The 18,407-nt window shown below is 51.6% G+C and overlaps 1 protein-coding gene across 1 annotated transcript; it reads left to right on the plus strand.

The window, feature by feature from the left end:
* The first annotated feature begins 1,727 nt into the window (after nt 1-1,727).
* TGME49_278660 (P-type ATPase4, putative) lies at nt 1,728-17,253 on the plus strand. The gene is made up of 15 exons (XM_018781813.1): nt 1,728-1,825; nt 2,187-2,969; nt 4,350-4,626; nt 5,625-6,154; nt 7,135-7,482; nt 8,052-8,256; nt 8,937-9,190; nt 9,996-10,238; nt 10,606-10,877; nt 11,246-11,687; nt 11,991-12,188; nt 13,067-13,166; nt 13,765-14,069; nt 14,314-14,556; nt 15,105-17,253. The coding sequence occupies exons 2-15, from the start codon at nt 2,412-2,414 to the stop codon at nt 15,144-15,146; spliced, it is 4,017 nt and encodes a 1,338-aa protein (XP_018635122.1). The 5' UTR covers nt 1,728-1,825; nt 2,187-2,411; the 3' UTR covers nt 15,147-17,253.
* Nucleotides 17,254-18,407: the final 1,154 nt, after the last annotated feature.

The following is an 18,407-nucleotide window of genomic DNA, read 5'->3' on the forward strand; positions in this document are numbered from 1 at the left end:
GACCCTCTCGTCCCTCCGCTTCTGGATACTCAGTTTTCCCCGTTTCCTCGAAGGAACCAATTGTGCAGATCAGAGTCAAAAGATTCCTCGTCAGTATCTGCTGCCATACGCGTTAAGTCTAGAGCAAGAACGACCACCTCCAAGTCAGGTTCGTCAGTGTGATGGTTTCATGATATGAGACTCATACCTGAATCAGTTTCCCTTCGGTAAAGAGAACCATTCTGTGATAGCGGGGCTTCATTAGAGGCCATCTGGTACTTTTCTGACGGCTTCATGTCAGCAGTGGTTCCAGATATTTCCAAGTCTTTCACGGTCGCACACTTCTCCAGGGTTCCACCTACTGTCGCGTACACGTTCGTAGGTTTTGCCAAGACTGCCAAGTATCACAAAACTTTTCCGCTGTACGAACTCTTCAGCGTCTAATTACCACCGTAAGGACCTCCAACCGTAGCCACTCTGACGTTCTTTTTCCCAGTCGAACGGCATCGTAGACATTTCGTGACTCAAAGTGGCCGATGCCCTTTTTTTGTGCGCATGCCCTGCTACAAGCGAGTCGATGGTGGCAGAACGTGGTGTTCCACGCTAGCAGAGAATTCGAATCTACTCTTATTGCAATGCCTGAGTTATCCTTGAACCAACGGAACGCTGTACCGGCCGTAGACTTTTGGACATGAGATCATCTTTTCGGACGCTGCCAGCGCGTGGATATTTCCTGCTACAGGGGAGGACATTTTCGCTCCATTGGCATTATCTACTCAGGTGAAGGAACTCCTGCGTCTGATGCTGACTGGCGCTTTGACTGGGAAGCTCGACATACCTCGCGCGGTCCACAGCTACAGACGCCTACTCTTTCCGTGGCTTTGTCCATAGAGCATTGAGGAAAACGTGTGTTCGCTAGTTCGAGAGTCCATATACGTCCGTTCGAAGCCCTATATGCGTCTCAGAAAAGACGTAGGTTCTTCCTGATTTACCTCGGAGTGTGCCCGTTGCTGTCACTCTCCGGTACCCCCCCTCGAAGGCGGCTGCTGCCTTGCAGCGGCAGCCGTTACGTTGAACTCGATGCAGCGGGAAAGGCTGAAAAAAAACGTTCAGGAATAAACATTTGCCCGCCCAGGAGATTGGTTTACCCATATGGAGTGAAATACCAATAAATATGGTGTATTCCGACTACATTTTTTGGGCTCCCTGACACCTTGTGCCCGATCTTTACTTCGGTTGCCGATTGGACTGGGCATGCGGTGAGGCATCCATAGTCGATCACTCCATGAAGCCGGTAGACAAACGAAAGCTCCCCTCAAAAGAAACTGTGAAGAAGTAGATAATAAAGCGGCAACATTAATTGCAAGTGGTGCCCTCTCCTTTGTATCGGAGGTCTTTCTCCGGGTCACTCGTCGAGAACACGGGCTGCCGCCCGCCAAATCAGGCTCCAGCCCGCCCATCGAAAGTAAGCGCACTTGCGCGTGTCATTCCTTTGTTCACTAACGAAAATTTCCCAATTTCGGCAAACGGGACTTCGCAGACGACCCGAGGAGCACCATCCGCCTGTGTGAAGAACGGTATTTTGTAAGGATCTCGAAGCTCTGAACCTGCTACCGTTTCCCGCCGGGGCGTTGCCCGCGAACTGGCACGCTGTGCACAAGCTGTGTCTTCGGTTTTTGTGGCAGTCACACTGCTGTGGGCAGTGCATCTGCGCAGATCCGCGCGAGCAAAATAAAGTACCGCTTTCTCGGGACTGCAGAATACCCGACCCGCTTGTCCGTTTGCGGGTTTCGTCTGAGTCGTATCTGTGCGTTCCTTCCAGCCGGTGTGAAAACTCCGTTTTCCAGTAAGTGGGAGGACTGAACGGATGGCTGTAGCAGTTCCGTGGTGGTCGAATTCTCTACGTGTGTGTGAACAGACATCGCCCGGGTCCCGTGTCCCGTTTTCTCATCTGCAGTGTCTAGAGAATCTTGACTGATACTTGCTGCTTTCGTCGTTTTCGACCCCTCAATTTGCGGATTTTGCGTTCCCTCCTCCCACACTTTGGGTGGGGAGCGTTCTGTCTGCATTCTGGAAGCGCCGGTACGCGACTTTCACTCAGGATCTGGCGCGTTTTCCACTGAAGTGTCTTACTACTTGTTCGTACCGGCGACTGCGCCGTCTTGTGCGGGCACAACGCGCTGCAATTGACATGCGTTTGTGCTCAGGTCCGGAGAGGGCGTACCGTCGTGTCTTCACAGTTCCCCACGACTGCTCCCTGACAGCCGTCTCTCCGGATCTCTGCTGCTTTTGCCTCTCCAAGCCCCCCGGTTTCGACTTTCTCCACGCATCCACTCGCGCACTGAGCTCCCAATCGCATCCTCGGATCTTGACTCTGCGCTGCGCACGCAGGCCGTCACTGACCGTCCTCTGTGCACACACCCGGCGCCACGATGGCGGCCCGAGCATCGGCTGACAAGCTCTCGACAGCCGGACAGGATCCGGCAACCCCGGTCGCGCAGGTCGCTCCAGACACTTCCTCGAGCGCAGACGGCGGGCCTTCGAATGGTGCGAGTGAACCTGGCAAAGTCGGCTCGCAGCCGGTCGCTGCGGGCGCCGAAGAGAAGGTGGCTGGACACGATGGCGAGTCTCCGAGGCGCGACTCGCACCACTTGCGGAGGTTCTCGAGCAAACGCGAGTCGACCGTCGGGGGCAGCGGGACGGGGCACTCGCAGTTGGGCAAGTCGATTTCTTCTGTCTCACAGATGCACCGAGACGAGCACGCCCGCCTGCTTCCTGCCAGCAGCAGCATGAGCTTAGCGCCAGGCATGGGCTACGAAAACGTCGAGACCGAGGTCATCGATCGCCTCAGCAAAAGCCACGTCAGCCTCAAGGAGCTCGTCGAGACTGCTAGACAGAGCGACCCCGAAGCTTTCCGGATGGCCGTCACTCTAACGGAACAGTCGCACCCGACCAGCGGGAAGAACCGATTCGCTTCACTCCCCATTGAGGTGAGCCTTCTTCGAGCGCTCGTTCAGGTCATTCCACACTCCTTTAGACGTGCAACAGCATGCGCTGAGGTCCTCGAGACACAGCCAGTGGGGAATCAACCTGCTCCGTGGACAGGTCATTCTATCGGGGTCGATAGCGTGATCATCTGGCTTATTGTAGGTCATGCCCACAGTGGACGTCCCGATGTGTTCCACTTGACGATCAAATGCAAGAGACTCCCGCGTCGGTGCGGTTGTCTTTCTTTCCTCCGATGCCGTAGTCGGTTCTCTATGACTTTCCAGAAACATAGATGGTACTGGGTGTCTGACGTAACCTTAAAGCGGTCCCAGGGAGGTGACACTGAAGGCGAGAAAGGACGTCTGATTCAACGAGGAGCGATGGTTACGCGACAAGTTAGAATCTGGGAGAAATGAAACCGAGGATCATTGTAGAGGCATAGATGAACACCATCCATGTGCGGCGTGTACCTCCTGGAGTCCCCTGGAGAAAACGTAGCCATGCCACCCCTTCAGGGTCTCTGGTGCGGCAGACAGTCACAGCTTGGGTTCTTTGTACAGACGGGAAACTTGACAGATTTCCACAGAGTTACATGCGCGACAAAACGACACCCAGATTTCAGACCATTTGGCGAAGCATGCCTATCCTAATGCTGATCAACTGAAGTGCTGGGTTCAAGTGTGGACTGGAATCGACGCTAACTTGTTACAGCAGAGTCTAGACACATTTCCACTTCGGAGGCGGTTTCTGGAGGGCCGAGAAAAAAAACTTGCGTCACACCAGTCGTCTTTGTCGAGCGATTGTCCCTGCGTTCTGCGAGGCGAAAGATAAAAGCTCTTCGAGTGTCCATCTTGTGAAGGAGTGCGCCTCGAATAGAGTTTACTGCTCGCTCTATTGATGACTTTGACTCCAGTTACGGCATTCAAAACTCGATGCAGCTTCATGCTTCAAGATCGGAACTGACCAGGGCAGAATGCATCCTAGAGCTGAAGCGGCAAGTGCGAGACAGCAGGACACTGCGAAGCGCGGAAAACTTCCGTTTGTCCAAACCACATAATTCGCGCGCCTGGAACTGCAGTGGTGTACGAACACCCTCGGCACACATTCCTTGGACGTGGGTGGGAACTCTTTATCCTCTCTGAGCCATTTTAGTTCCATCCCTCGTTTCCTTCGTGAAACAGCCTGTCGAGTTGCGCCGTCGCTACACACACTTCATCGCCGTGCATGCCGATGTGTTGAAAAACTCTTCTCAATCTGAGAGGCGTCTGATTTCCGCTTCTCTGCGAAGCACGTCTCTTTTCTCTGCATTCTGCGACCCCAGCCGGCAGCAGAGAGTGCCCACCTTTGTGTTCTGGGACCTGCGGACTACTCTTTCTTCCCAGGAGCTCGCCAAGGAATTCGGCTTGAAAGACATGTCCACCGGCCTGACAGAAGAGCAGGTGCTGGAGAACCGACGGCGGTACGGTCCTAACGTCCTCGAAAAAGACAAGAGCGAACCAGTTTGGAAGATTTTCATTCAGCAGTTCCTGAGTCCGGTCGTTCTGCTCCTCCTCGTCGCGGCCATTGCGTCCCTCGCTCTCCAAGAGTGGGTGGAAGGCGCAGCGATCTTCATCATCGTCACGTTGAACGCGTCGCTCGCAACCTACATGGAAAAGTCGGGTGAGGAAGCTTGGTCACAGCGGCGACTGTCCAGTCTACAAATTCCTCTTTCCGTGTGTTCGATTTTTCATCTGCACTCGCTGATAGGACAGCTGGTTTCAAGATTCTAGGGGTCTGTGTCCCTCGAGCCACAGCAAAGGATAAACGAACGTGCATGGTCGACTGTGCCTCGAGTCTTTTCGCCTTTCATTCTGCACCCCATTTGGTCAAGAGACGTTTCTTCTTCATTGGCAGCGTGCATGGCTGCCGGGAATCGCCGCAGGGAGATATTTCGTGAAGTAGAGCGTTCGAAAGCGACCATTGCTTGTGGCAAAACGTAGCGCCTTCCTTTTGAGGGTCCCCTCCGAACGATGCAGCAAGCCTTTAGAAGAAATGTTCGTTTTTCTGCGTTACACAAGACCAAGAGCGCTCGAACACCTCCCGGTGGCTGCGTTTCGTGGATAGCCTCAGTGGCACGCCTGCGGCTAGCCGACGTGATTTGCGTTGCATCATTATACACGGAAGGTGTGGTCCTCAAGGGACCTGTCTACTCCCTATACACACAAGAAGCTTCCTTTGCGCTGCCTTCGGAGACGCTCTTCGTCGTTTCTCGCGAGATGGCACGTATCGGAGCTTGCGTTGTCCGTCGGCTCTGCAAACGCATGCACTGTGGATCGTCTCAGACTCACAGCGAGGGGAAGACTGTGCTTGCGGGTTTCATTTCTTCCGCGGCCCAGCTCCCTTTCCTTCTTCTTCGGTCTCTGGAGAGGGAACTCGTCTTGCTGTAGCAGCCCGTTCACACTTTTTCTCTCTTCACTCTTTCTTCGAGTCTTTCTTTCCATTCTGTGTTCTTCGCGTCTCTGCACTCCCTTTTCTGCATATGTTTCCGCTTCCGCTCTCTTGTCCGCGTTCGTCTCACTGCACGCTTTTGCTTCTCACCGGCCTGCCTCTCGCCACTCGCCGCGCGGACTTCAGCCGTCCCCTGCCGCGTCTTCTGTGTCCGCGCCCTGTCGTCGCAGCGAGCAACGCGCTGGCGAAGCTGGCAAGCATGGCGGCGCCAGGCTGTGTTGTCGTTCGCGAGGGGAAAGCTCAGACCGTCGGCGCAGTCGATGTGGTCCCGGGAGACATCGTGCTTCTGTCGACTGGGAACAGCGTCGCCGCCGACATGCGCTGCATCGAATCGGTCGAACTGAAGACGAACGAGGCGCTGCTGACCGGCGAAAGCGAGGACATCTCCAAGACGCTCCGCGCGAAGGACTACGACACCCCGTTCGCGACGAACTTGTGTTTCGCGTCGACGATCGTGACGAACGGCAGCGGCCGGGGCCTGGTCTTCGCGACTGGCATGGAGACCCAAGTCGGCCGCATTGCGCAGCAACTCAAGAAGGCCGGTGAAGGCTCCAGGCTCACTCCCCTTCAACGTGGCCTGAATCGACTGGGAGGCATGATTGGACTGATCGCCATCTGCGTCCTCATCATCGTCGTCGTCGTCGCCATTCTTACGGGATACAGAGACCCCGCACACCCCGACGCCGACCCCGTCTTCACTGTACGCTCAAACGTTTCATGCGCTTCACACAGACTCACAAAGAGACCTTTCCAGTCATATATATATATATATAGAGAGAGAGGGAGAGAGAGGGAGAGAGAGATAGGGAGGTACCTGTTCTTGCTGCTGCTTTGTAATTCTATTGGTACGTGCTTTTCTGTGCTCATATATATATATAAATATATATATAAATGTAGAGTTACCTTCTGCTGTGCTTCTGTGTAAATATAGATTTGCATACAGCTTCCCGGTGTTGAGTTTCCTCAAATAGATATTCGTAATTACCTGGTGTTCCTCTTATACACACATCTGTACCGGTTATTCTGCCTATATATATATATATATATATATATGTCAACCTGCGTTTGCTGGAATTCCAAAGGCCACTTCTGATGGATGAATGGAGAGAGATTACAAATTCACTTGAAGGAACGTCGATTTAGGAAAGGTCTTACGCCCCGATCGAGTCTGGTTCGCTGAATCGTCTTTACTTGTCTGGGGACTGAAGTTGGAAGGCGACCTGCGTTTAGGTTTCTGGAAAAAAAACTTGTTCCGGGTGTATGTGTAGCTGCACCCGCTGCGTCTTGAGGTCTTTCTTGTCTGTGTCTCCTACTTGAAGTCCTATTGAGAATATCCTAGGGATTCTGGCGATTCATATTTGTCTGCGGGTTGCCTTTAAAAAAGCGTCTGGCGATTTTAGGACGCCGCAAGTAAAATACGAATCTGCTTGAGAACGTTTGATGTTCGTTTCGAATTTTTCATTTCCACTTTTCTCCCCCGTTGCCTGCACACTGTTTGCTCAAAAGAAGCGGCAGACCCTGCGGTGGCTACAAGCAAGCTTCTGCGCACGTTCTCCGCGCTTTGTGCCGCCTCACTTTTGTCCTATGAGTACAGCGACGAGTCTATACGGACAATTGTTGTCAAATGCCAATGACTATATGCCTTCCCCCCGTGTCGCCTTTTTTCTTCTACTTTTTCAGATCGTCCTCGTGGCTGTCGGCTTTGCAGTCTCCTCGATTCCAGAAGGACTGCCGATGGTCGTCACGATTTGCTTGTCTCTCGGCGCCAGAGACATGGTGAAGCGAAAAGCGAATGTGCGCAAGCTTCCCGCTGTCGAGACGCTGGGCTGCTGCTCTGTCATTTGCAGTGACAAAACTGGAACTCTCACGGAAGGGAAGATGACCGCCGTTCGTCTGGTGACTGTGTGCCGGAACGGAAAGGTTGTCGATGCCGACGGCCTGACGAAAAGCTTCGGTTTCTACCCCACCAAGGGCTTCGATCCCAACGGAGGCATCTTCGACTACAACGCTCTCGACGAAAAAACGAAAGTAAGATTTCGAGGGGGCAACCGAGGTGGACAAGGCCAAGCGATCAGATGTGTGGATGAAACAGGTGTGCACAAAACTTTGTACTTCTTTTTATCTACGGATGTACCTGCTTTATCCCACACACTTGCATCCAGTTACTGTCTCCACTTTTATCTCAGTGAATCAATTTACATACATACATATATATATATATATATATATGCGTATGTATATGTATGTATGTACAAGTCTACGTATTTGGATATATATATGCGTCTGCCATTATTAACAAGCTGTTGGACTTTTGCATGTTGATGTTCACCGCACATGCGGGAAGGCATGATGCCTGCATGCGAGTTGAGAAATGAGGAAAAATCTCTTTATTCTTTCTTCCTTCAAGCTGTTTCTTTCTTTGGCAAGTATAGACAGAAAGGAATTTGCAAGTTAACACACGGGTGCCACCGATGGCCTTCTGAGCCCTTGGTTTCCGACATTTTGACCCATCCTCTTCCTCTCTCGTATCCTCCCTATCGGTTGTTCTTTTTTCATCGTCTTATCTGTTTTTAATTGTTCCTTTCTCTTTTTTCCAGAGCAACCTGATGCTGCAGTACCGGGACGGAGCCTTCCAGGACTTCGACGCCGTTTGCTACAATTACGGAAATCCAGCGAACAAAGACCCCACCACGAAACTGGTGCGCTCTGTCATGCTCTCGGGGTACTTGAATTCGCATGCAACGACTCTCTCGCGCGACCCAGACACCAATCGGTGGCTAGCCAAAGGCAACATGAGCGAAGGTGAGGACATGTCCGAGTTTTCGTTTACCGCGTCAGTTGAAAGAACTCGTTTGCAGCAGCCATCGAATCAACATAGGCGTTGTCTCAGTGCCGCGGATCCTGAAGAGGATCTCAGTCACGAGATTCAGTCATGCACGTTCTCTCGGATTCGTGTGCTTCACTATCGGACTGGACTGAAGGTCAAAACGCCAGTCCGCGAAACAGAGGTGCCCTAGTTTCGGTTTCACCGTTGACTGCTTTCAACTGGAGAGAGAAAAGGCTCTTCCGCGAGCCCGGCAGGGCCCCTTGAGTCAGAGAAGAAGAGAAACAGTGGCGCTCAAGAGTTCGGAAAGCAGTTTTCGCGACTGGAAGTCCGCGGTGTGTCGGCAAACGCAGCCGAAACACTGGCGGGCGTTCCTCTGACTTCTTGCCCCTGTGTCTGTGTCGTTGCTTGTCGGCGATTCGATTAGATTCGCTTTTCCCGTCGTTTTAGCCAGAGGCGCACATACGTTTTGTGTTCGCTTCGCCCGGCCTGGTGGTAGATTTGGAGTGACTCAATCGCAGCAACTCGTTCGTCGCCTCTCTTCTGGCGGCAGATGCTTCTCTTCTAAGTCGAACCTACATGAGCTCTGCTTCGTCTTCCTTTCTTGTTGAGTATCTTCCATTTTCCGTGGCTGCAACTACACTTTCTGTGAGTGTAGGCGCCATTGTGGTGGGGGCGGCGAAGGCGCGTTTCGGAGAGACGGTGGCCGGACAAGAGATGTGCGGCATGCACGACGCGAAGGCGGACTTTCCTCGCGTCCAGGAGTTGGAAGTTCCCTTCAACTCGTCGAGAAAAATGATGATGACTGTTCATCAGTTGCCCGCCGTGAACTACTTCGGAGACATCTGCCTCAACAACACAACAGGAACGAAGTACACGCACTGCGCCATCGTCAAGGGAGCACCCGACCGAGTGAGTTCGAGCTTCCCCAGTCTCGCATTTTCTCATGTCGAGCCCAGAATGGGTCGTCTTCTTTCCTTGAATGTTTCCCAGTCTCAAAGGAGCAACGCACCGTACGAATCCATGGGCATTTGTGCATTTGGCGCTGTGTTCGTTTCGAGGGGAAAGACGTCCTCTTTTTGAGGCGACTCCTTGCGCATGCAGGTTGCAAGCATTCAGGCTTCTGCTTCAACGCTTGTTCATGAGGAGGGTCTTCCGCCTAGTGGTGTCTGGCAAACTTACGTCGGGAAGCGTTTCTCGTTTTTTACCGAGACAGTAGCTCTATTTGGATTCAGTCGAACTGGCTGCAATTCTTGTTCATCTACTATATGGCTTTCAATATAAAATCATCTTCTACGTGTACTTTAGTCTGCATTCATTTTCGATCTCATTTCTTTGGCTGCGTTGTTGACGTCTCCACGACTCCAACATGCAGAAAGATCTACACGTCGCCGAGGCGGTTTTTCAGGCCCTGGCTGGATGCCGCGTCTGTTCATGTACTGCACACAGCGTCGTTGAAAAGCGCAAGAAAACGCAGGGTCCGTGAACAAAGACTTTCCAGGTCTGCCCTGGGAATCAAGAGGGGGTGACTTTGTTCGTTCTTGACCGCCCCCCCCCCCCCGCGTTTGTGCTTGTGCGGAGACTGCAGAGGCTTTTCCAGTCCCGCAGAGAGCACTTTGCCTCGAGACCTTTTTCCTTTCTCGTGTGGGGTCGTCTCTCTCGTCGCCGAACGTTTGGAGAAGCTGAAGAAACGAGCGTTTTTGTTGTCTTTCTCCAGGTTCTGCAACACGTTCGCTACACCGTCAGAGAGGGGATCTCCGGACCTTCTGTCGAGTGGGAGAAGCAAATGACGCCCGAGGAAATCATGAAAGTCGAGGCTGTCAACCTCGAACTGTCTGAACAGGCTCTTCGTGTCCTCGCCCTCACGTTCCGTCCTCTCACGGATGCAGATGTCGCAGCTCTTCGGAGACAAGCAGGCGCCGACGAGAGACTCAAGTTTGCTCTGGGAGAGACGCGCGAGGTAAACGGGAGGAGCCAGCGAAGCCACGGAGGATTCTGTCGTTTTCTCTCTTGCCGAGAGAGAGAAAAGAGACACAGCCAAGAACTTTTTTCTGACGCGAAGGTCTTGTGCACAGCACGCGACTGGCTCTCCGCCTTCGCTTTGGTCTCGCACCAAGTTGCGAAAGCGTTTGCTTCCACACCCGAGGGCACCCGACGCTGCGAGACCTTGTGTCCCGAAAGAGCACCCGCACCAAGGGGGCGCGTGTTGGGGCTTGGTGTCTTCCTTCCTTGATTTGGTTCGCTTTGCTGTACTTGTCATTCCTTTCCCCATACCCTTCGTCGCTTCACCCTCACTGTCCAGACGAGCGCGTTCCTTTCCTGTTCAGGAACTTGTTCTGCTCGGCGTCATCGGCTCCGTGGATCCGCCGCGTGTAGGAGTGCGAGAGGCGATCGACCGCTGTGGAGAAGCAGGAATTCGTGTGATCATGATCACAGGTGACCAGCGACCGACAGCTGTCGCCATTGCGAAAGACATCGGTCTTCTTACCTCGCAGGACGATCCAGAACAACAAAGCATCCAGTGCTCGGGTCTCCATGTTGACGATGACCCAATGAACGAGCACCTCCCCGAAGAAGAACTCGATGAAATCATCGCCAGGTAAATGTTTCACATTTATATATATATATATATATAGTAAATATGTATATATAAGTATGCCCATGTGTACATACGCGTGCATATATATATATATATATTTATGGCGAGGAGTAGAAGTAGATGTGTGCGTATATGTGTGCATAGATATTTGTACACGGGTTTTTGTGGAGAGTTGTCCCGTTTCTTTGTCGCTGACTGCTGAAGACAGACACACAGATATATATATATATATATATATATATTGGGATGATCTGGAGTCTGTGTAGGTGTTATGGACTCGACGGGTGGGGGAGCGTGCGTCTTCCTTCGTTTGAGGAGTTACTTTTCTTTCTTCTTTTCCGCTGGCTTCCTCCTCTTTTTCCCCGCAGAGTGAAGGTTTTCTCGCGCGCGCAGCCGGAGGACAAAATTGCGATCGTCGAGGCGCTGAAACGCCAGGGGCACACCGTGGCGATGACTGGCGACGGCGTGAACGACGCGCCTGCGCTGAAGGCCGCAGACATCGGCGTCGCCATGGGCATTGCTGGCACCGACGTCGCGAAAGGCGCCAGCGAAATGGTTCTGCTCGACGACAACTTCGTGACGATCGTCGCGGCGGTCGAGGAGGGCCGGAAGATTTACTCGAACATCCAGAAATTCGTTTGCTTCCTCCTCGGCACGAACATCGGCGAGATCATCTACCTGACAATCGCAATCGCAGCCTCGATGCCGCTTCCCTTGGAGGCCCTCCAGGTGCTCTTCCTCAATCTCATGAGCGACGGCTGCCCAGCCGTCGCTCTCGCCAAAGAACCATCGGACGACGAAAATATGAAGGTGAGACAATATATATACATATGTGAACAGGGGTCTTGTGACTTGCTTCTTGTCTGTGCGTGAGAGTGTATGCCCGTTGTCACATGCCTCTCTCTGTCTAGTGTATCGATGTATTTGCGTGGACATCGTCACGCGAACATCGTACACGTCTCTCTCTCTCTCTCTCTCTCTATATATATATATATATATAAGCAAGGACAAATTTAGGCGCTTTGTTTTCTGTACACGATACATGGTGTTGGCTTTCTTGCGTTGCACTGCGGTTTTACGCGTGCTTGTGTGTTGTGCATTTGTCCTTTTTAGATTCCCCCGCGGCCCCGCAAGCAGCCGATCATGACGCGAGACTGGTGGCTGTACGGCAATCTTCCGCATACGATCTTCGAGGCTGGCTGCGTTCTCATGTCGCTTGCCTTGGGTCTTTACCTCTGCACTGGCGTTGTCCAACTTAATCCTCTCCATGAACAGTGTTCCTACTTCACCGCCACGCAGCTGTCACACAACGTGAGTGGGAAGGAAACGCAGTGCTAGGACGATTTACGCGCTAGTCCAGGTGCCAGAAATACCCTTCCCCCATATATATATATATATATATACCAGTGTACGTATGTATGCGTGTGTATGTATATATATCCACGGCGACTAGGGCCAAGCGTCCTTTGTCTGTAGCTTTCTAGTGGCACTCAAGAGCGCTCTGTTGCATGTAGTTACCGTTTTTCGACGTTTCCGTTTGCACTGGAGTAGCGCAAATCGAGTGAACAGAGACATTCTGAATCGCTGGAGTGAGGCCGTGTTGTGACTGAGAGGTGGGTTTCCAATTTTCCACCGGAAACGGGAGTTGCTTTCGAGTGATTTGCCTGTCTCCCGACAACTCTCACTCTTGCAGTTTTCCTTCGGACTGTCGTACCTCTTTGCTTCAGTGGAGAACGCGGTTGATGTGCACGGCCGTTTCGACAAGAGAGTGACAAATATTTGGGGACTTCTCGTTTCCGCATCTGCGTTCCGAGGGGAGACCTAGACCTCTCAGACCTCGTGGTATATTGCCTACATGCACTCTCTAGATACGCATGTAGACAAGCATTTGCATACTCATATATATATATATATATATATATATACATCTATGTCTAAATGCATACGTGTATATTACTTTAATTTCTTTGTAATCTATAACGGTAGATGGAGGTGTGTGGGGATAGGTGATTGTAGAGCACAATGGGTCGATCCGTGAAGAGAAGGCGTTATTGGAATATCGAGAAAGGTCTTTTTCTCCTCCCGAGTTAACGGGTACGTGTGTCGACCCTTGGACTGTGTCTGATATGGAGGCCTCGTTCTTCGGTGATGTGAGCCCGTGCATGCGTCGATGTGCTATTTTTTTACAGAAAGACATCGACTACCGGTACTTCTGTCGATCCTTTGAGTACCGAGTCACGCAAGACTACACTGGCTGGGTGACCCACATCGATTTTTGGAATCCCAAAAGTGAGGAGTCTTCTTCGCAGACGGTGCTTTTTTTGCAGACCTTCTCCTTTCCAATAAGGAGTTCTCTTTCCTTTACGAAGACGATTTCCTTTCTTTTCAGTTCTTTCAAGTCTGTGCGAGTCGTGCCGGTCCTCCGCTTTTTTTGCAATGCTCTGTCGACGAAGTGAAGTGGGGAAACCGACTCTGAAAGGCGAAAATGCTGTGGATTTCTGCTGCAAACGGTACCTGTTGAAGAACCGGGATCGATTGGCACCTTGCAGACTGTTTCACGACAAGGTGTGCAGCAACGCTGGTGACCCTCGTTCAAGTTCGAGAATTTGCCGAGACAATAGGAGAGAAACTTCATTCAGCGGAACATCAAAGTCGGGCTACTTGTGCGCATATACATCTTTGTCCGTCTCGAATAAGCAGATCTTTGCGTTTTTTCCTCTTGGGACGCGCCAAGCCAGGCGCTTGCAGAAGAACCCTTTGTCCTTTCGGACTCCGACTTTGCGCCAGCATCCGTTTCTGAAGTATGTTTGCCTAATGTCCTCCCTCTCGGAGCAAGTCTCTAAGACTCTTGATTTTGAACCTTTTTCAAATGCGTCTCTTTCTGCAGCCGGCAAAATGGAGCAGGTGCTGGGAGCGTTGGCTGGAAAACACCCCAACGTGACTGTGGAGACGCCAGGTCTTGCAAAGTACATTGTGGAGGCGATGTCAGACGGATGCCCAGAAGGTGTCGATACCGACTCGGAAACTGGGTTCTGCATGCCCAAGGCAGGCACAAAAGTTTCATCTGCGACCGATACGCCGAAAGGATCAGCCCCCAAAGACTATTTTGACGTCTCTGCTCGCGGCGCCAAGATGGGCAGAACTTGCTCCTTCATCACTGCCGTCTGGTGTGAAATGCTCCGAGCATACACGGTGAGAGTTGAGGAACTTTTTGAAATAACATGACCTTTTCTACATACAAAGCCGGTTGGTGTTTCGTGTTGTCGCCTTCTTACTCTGCGTAGGTCGAGTTTCCTTCATTTCTTCCACCGTACGAACCCAGTTACTGTGCTTCCTCGCTGGCGTTTTCCTTCCTCTCGCTGGCCTTTTCCTTCCTCCTCCGCGTTCCCGTGCCTCTTCTTTGAGTCTGCTTTTATCTTTGTTTTCGCTTCTTCAGGTCCGGACTTGGCAGTGGTTCTTCCTCGTCTTCAACCGAAATCCTTGGATGCACTTAGCATGCAGCATTTCCGCGACCCTGACGTCTCTCCTGACGATCGTTCCGGGCATTCAAAGCGCCTTCTCCACTTGCGCGTTGCCCTGGTACCTCTACCTATTTGCCATCGGCTGCGGGTTCGTCAACCTCATCCTCGACGAGTTGATCCCCAAGCCCCTGTACAGACTCAAGAAGGCCCGCGAGGCGGTGAGCGACTCTATCCGAATATAGGCCGGATGAGGCCAGGCTGGAGTCGGGAAGACGTGCAGGCAGAGGGCGAGGGAGGGGAGAGGGACGGGTGAGGCTGTGCAAGTAATACAAAAATTCGTGCATGCGTTTTACACGATCTGTTCGATGGAGGACGGGTCAGGAAAAAGATTTACGTTGATGACTGGTATCTCCCACATGGACGGCGAGAGAAAACAACTTCTCTGGTGCCAGTATAGTCTGGACGGTCGTACTTGGAGTCATAGTCTCAAACAAGTATTTTTAATGATTCTCATCGCGACCGAAATCGTTCTCTCGCATTCTCCTGGTTTTGAGCGCAGTCAGTGTGTCTTCATGTCTCTTCCGGGCACACGCCGTCTTTTTTGACAGGGGTTCGTCTTTATGGTGCATGCGAGGAAATTCTCGAATTGTTAGACACGGTTTTAAGTTTGCTCGAGACCGTTTTTAGAGTGAGGAACCCGAGTTCCCTGTCCCTGCATTGCGCGACTTTCAAAGATGAATCTTGTCTGTCTTTTGTATTTCCTCAGAGAGCAGCTCTGACTTCCAAAGCGCCGGCGATTATGGCCTAGATGAAAAGAACACAGCTCCCTAAAAAGGAATCTTCTAGTCTCTGCCAGGGCCTTCAGTCGGTTCTGCACGCATTCGGGGTTTCTTTCGACTCTTACCCAGCGAAAAGGAGTTGAGTTGTCTGCATGTGCCCGCGCATGCGCCTGCTGTTCGGCTGGAGACGGCTGCGAGAGAGACACTGAGAAGCCAGAAGAGCAGGACTGGCTTCTTCACAGAAGTTTTTACATTTGCTGTTCCAGAAGGGAACAGAGGGGGTTGGAGTGTGGCCAATCTACCTTGGCGGCGCGGAGGTCGTTTCTCACGAACTAAACCTCTTATTGCCAGGTCTTCGTAGTGAAGTGGTTTGGCTGCGGATGCTGGGCGGAGGTGAGGGGTTGCGAGCATGCAAAGGAGATGTCGAGGCTGGTGTTGAAGGGAAAAAAGATTGTGCGGAATGGCTGCGAGGCGTTTCTGCAGTGCCTGGGACAGACGATGTCGTAGAAGCGAAGGCGCGATGGAATTCACGGCAAGAAGGGTACCGAAAAAAGTTTTCCAGGTTTCTTGTAACTAGTAAAGTTTATTGTTCTTCGAGAGAATGGAGAAAATGCCTTCACGGTGTTGTCAGTTGCGCCATATCCCGTCTTCCCGCGACCCCGCACACGCGCCCCCGGTGTATGTACACCGGACACAGAAGTTGACCTACGGCGTCGTTTTCGGGGTTTTCAACCGTGATTCCATTGCATTTTAACCGAATTCAAATCCGAACTGCAGTGCCACTCTTTTTTTCCTCCGACCTCAAGTGTGGCATATTTTGCGTTCTCCTTTTTCAAGTTTCTAGGAGAAGTCGTCTCAGAGAGCTCTAGGCATCGCGTCGGCGCCCGGGTAGGCGCGAGCAGGCGCTAGACCTTCCAGAGTTACCTGTTTCGGTTGTCATACGCCTCTGGCGAAAAACGGAAGATCTGAATGCGGGTTGAAAAGTGTATTTTTCTTCGGTTTCGTAAAGATCTCGAGTCTCGTTGTTGAACAAGAGCCGAAACAGTTCTGGCGAATCACTAGTTTAGGCGAGTGCCGCTCTTCCTCGCAGGCGCCACTGTTTTGACTCGCTTCTCTGTTTTCCCATGGACGCACTTGGCGGTTGCTTGGGTGTCGAAACAGTCCTAAGGGGTCCAGTAACGCTACGTTCGGTGTGTGTCTCTTTCCACTTTTCTCGCCGTAGAACGCCGCCTTTTGCCTCGGAGGGTGGCCGGCAAAAGGACCGCTGTTTGGAGTTTTCTTGCTTCACGCAGATCCGCAAGGGGCTGAGTTGATGAGAGGCCTCCAGTACGCCTGCGTGGAAACAAAGTCATTGCAAGCCTTGTTGAGAAGAAACTCTCGCGTTTCGCGTAGGTGGGAAAGAGAGAGAGGTCGCGAGAAAGGGGCGAAGGGAAAGAGAGTGCATGCAAACACCAAAGGAAAGTGAAAAGACTGAAAAGGCGCAGAGTTCCGCGTGCGGAGGTGGAAAAGAGAAGGAAAATGTGTCGCTTCCATGTGTGAACGGGAACCGAGTCCACGACTGTCGTTCCCTTAGCAGTTTTCCGGGATAATCGCAAGACAAAGATATTTTCAGAATTCCGCAGAAGGGCGGAAAAGGGGAAGATCGAGGAAGTTTGAAGACAAGTGGGTCGACTGCGCTGGAGACTGCATCGGTCCGGAGTTCTGTTGTTTTTCGTTGTTACACCTGTTCTCCGTTTTGTACAAGGACGGAATTATCGTGTGTATTTTTCGTGTTGATTTGTGTGTGCTTTTGTGTCTCGCGTGGTCTACTTCGACGCGCAGACGTCGCGTGCTTATACGGCTCTCGAGGGTGCCAGAAGCACCCGCTGATTCACTCCTTTTCAGGGTCTCGTTTCTGTTCTCACCCCAACACGAGAGGCCGGTTTGAATTGTGCGCCTAGTGGGTGTCTATGTGAGGACTGCATACCAAACGCTACTCTTCGTATTTACTTTCCTGGCAAAAACAATGAAAAAATGTCTGCTGTTGATCCCTTGTTTCAGCAAACTCCGGTCGTGGGAATCACGAAGTCTCTACCCACGCTAGCTTCCGAGCCTGGCGAGTACTGAGTGGCCCAGGGTTGAACAGTATGTGCAGAGAAGAATAAATGGATGGAAGACAAATTTAGGATCCGGTAAAGATCTAAATCAGAAGTCCAACTCGTCGTAGACAGTCCTGAGAAAAGTTCCTTCGCGAGTGCTCACGGGATTACTGAAAAGAGGGGAAAAATGTTATCACTCAGCCGCCAGTATGAGCAGGACCCTCGTCCTGGCAGTTATCATTTCTGAAATAGGAGCAATTCCCTTTTTCTGGCGACTATATTCAGCGAGTTGGACTTCTCAATGCTACAGCTGCGCAGGTCTCAGATGCCACCTCTTCCGCCAACTGCGCGTTTGCACTTTCCGTGCGGAACTTGGAGTGTATTGTCACTTTTTTTCGAGCCAAAGACTTTTGGAAAAGTTCCGCGGAAACGTCCACGGATGTACAAGTCAGTTGCTGTCCCTGGCCTTGCCCCGAGTAGCCACGCAGGTACCTCGCCAGACAAAGATCTTCGAACCTGTAGATATAGCAGCCGTAATTGCCACGGACAAGTATGGCTACGTATCTCCTCTAGGGGTGGCAGCCGCCATCTGCTGCGTGCAAGCGAGGGAACCTACGATAGAGCCCCTACAGTCAGGCCTCACCATTAAAACAATTCAGTACCCGTGAGAACAGCCAGCCTAGTCTGTGTTTCTGAGTCAAAAAACGCCGGATCTTTGCCTCCCTTTGTACGTTCTCTCTGTGCGTAGCCCACGGCGTGGGAAATAGTGGAAATAAAACTGATTTCTGGACACGAAAACCCGGAAATGAAACCTGGAAATCCGCCCACGTTGCGCACTAGCAGACGGTAGCCACAAAATGTGGAACAATAAGTCTGTCTCACCGAAGAGCCCGAGCTGTGTACAAGGCTACGCTAATCAAAAATATGATTGTTTTGCTTCTGATGGCGACAGGAGCCTCTCTGGAGCTTCCCCACAAACAACCGGACAGAGGGAAAACCAACTTTTTCGAAAATACTTCTAGAGGCTGTCCAGTTTGCGATTATTTCTCTAGGCACATCTATCCAGCGGAAAAATTACTTCTCTCTGCGTGCACATCATTACTTACATCATCATGTATACACACGTATATATATATATATATAGATAGATAGATATATAGATATATTTATGCATGAGTCGATGTGTAGAGGGAGAACCAGTAAGGCTCAAAG

This window comes from Toxoplasma gondii, chromosome XII, assembly GCF_000006565.2.
Source record: "Toxoplasma gondii ME49 chromosome XII, whole genome shotgun sequence".
Lineage (NCBI taxonomy): Eukaryota > Apicomplexa > Conoidasida > Eucoccidiorida > Sarcocystidae > Toxoplasma > Toxoplasma gondii.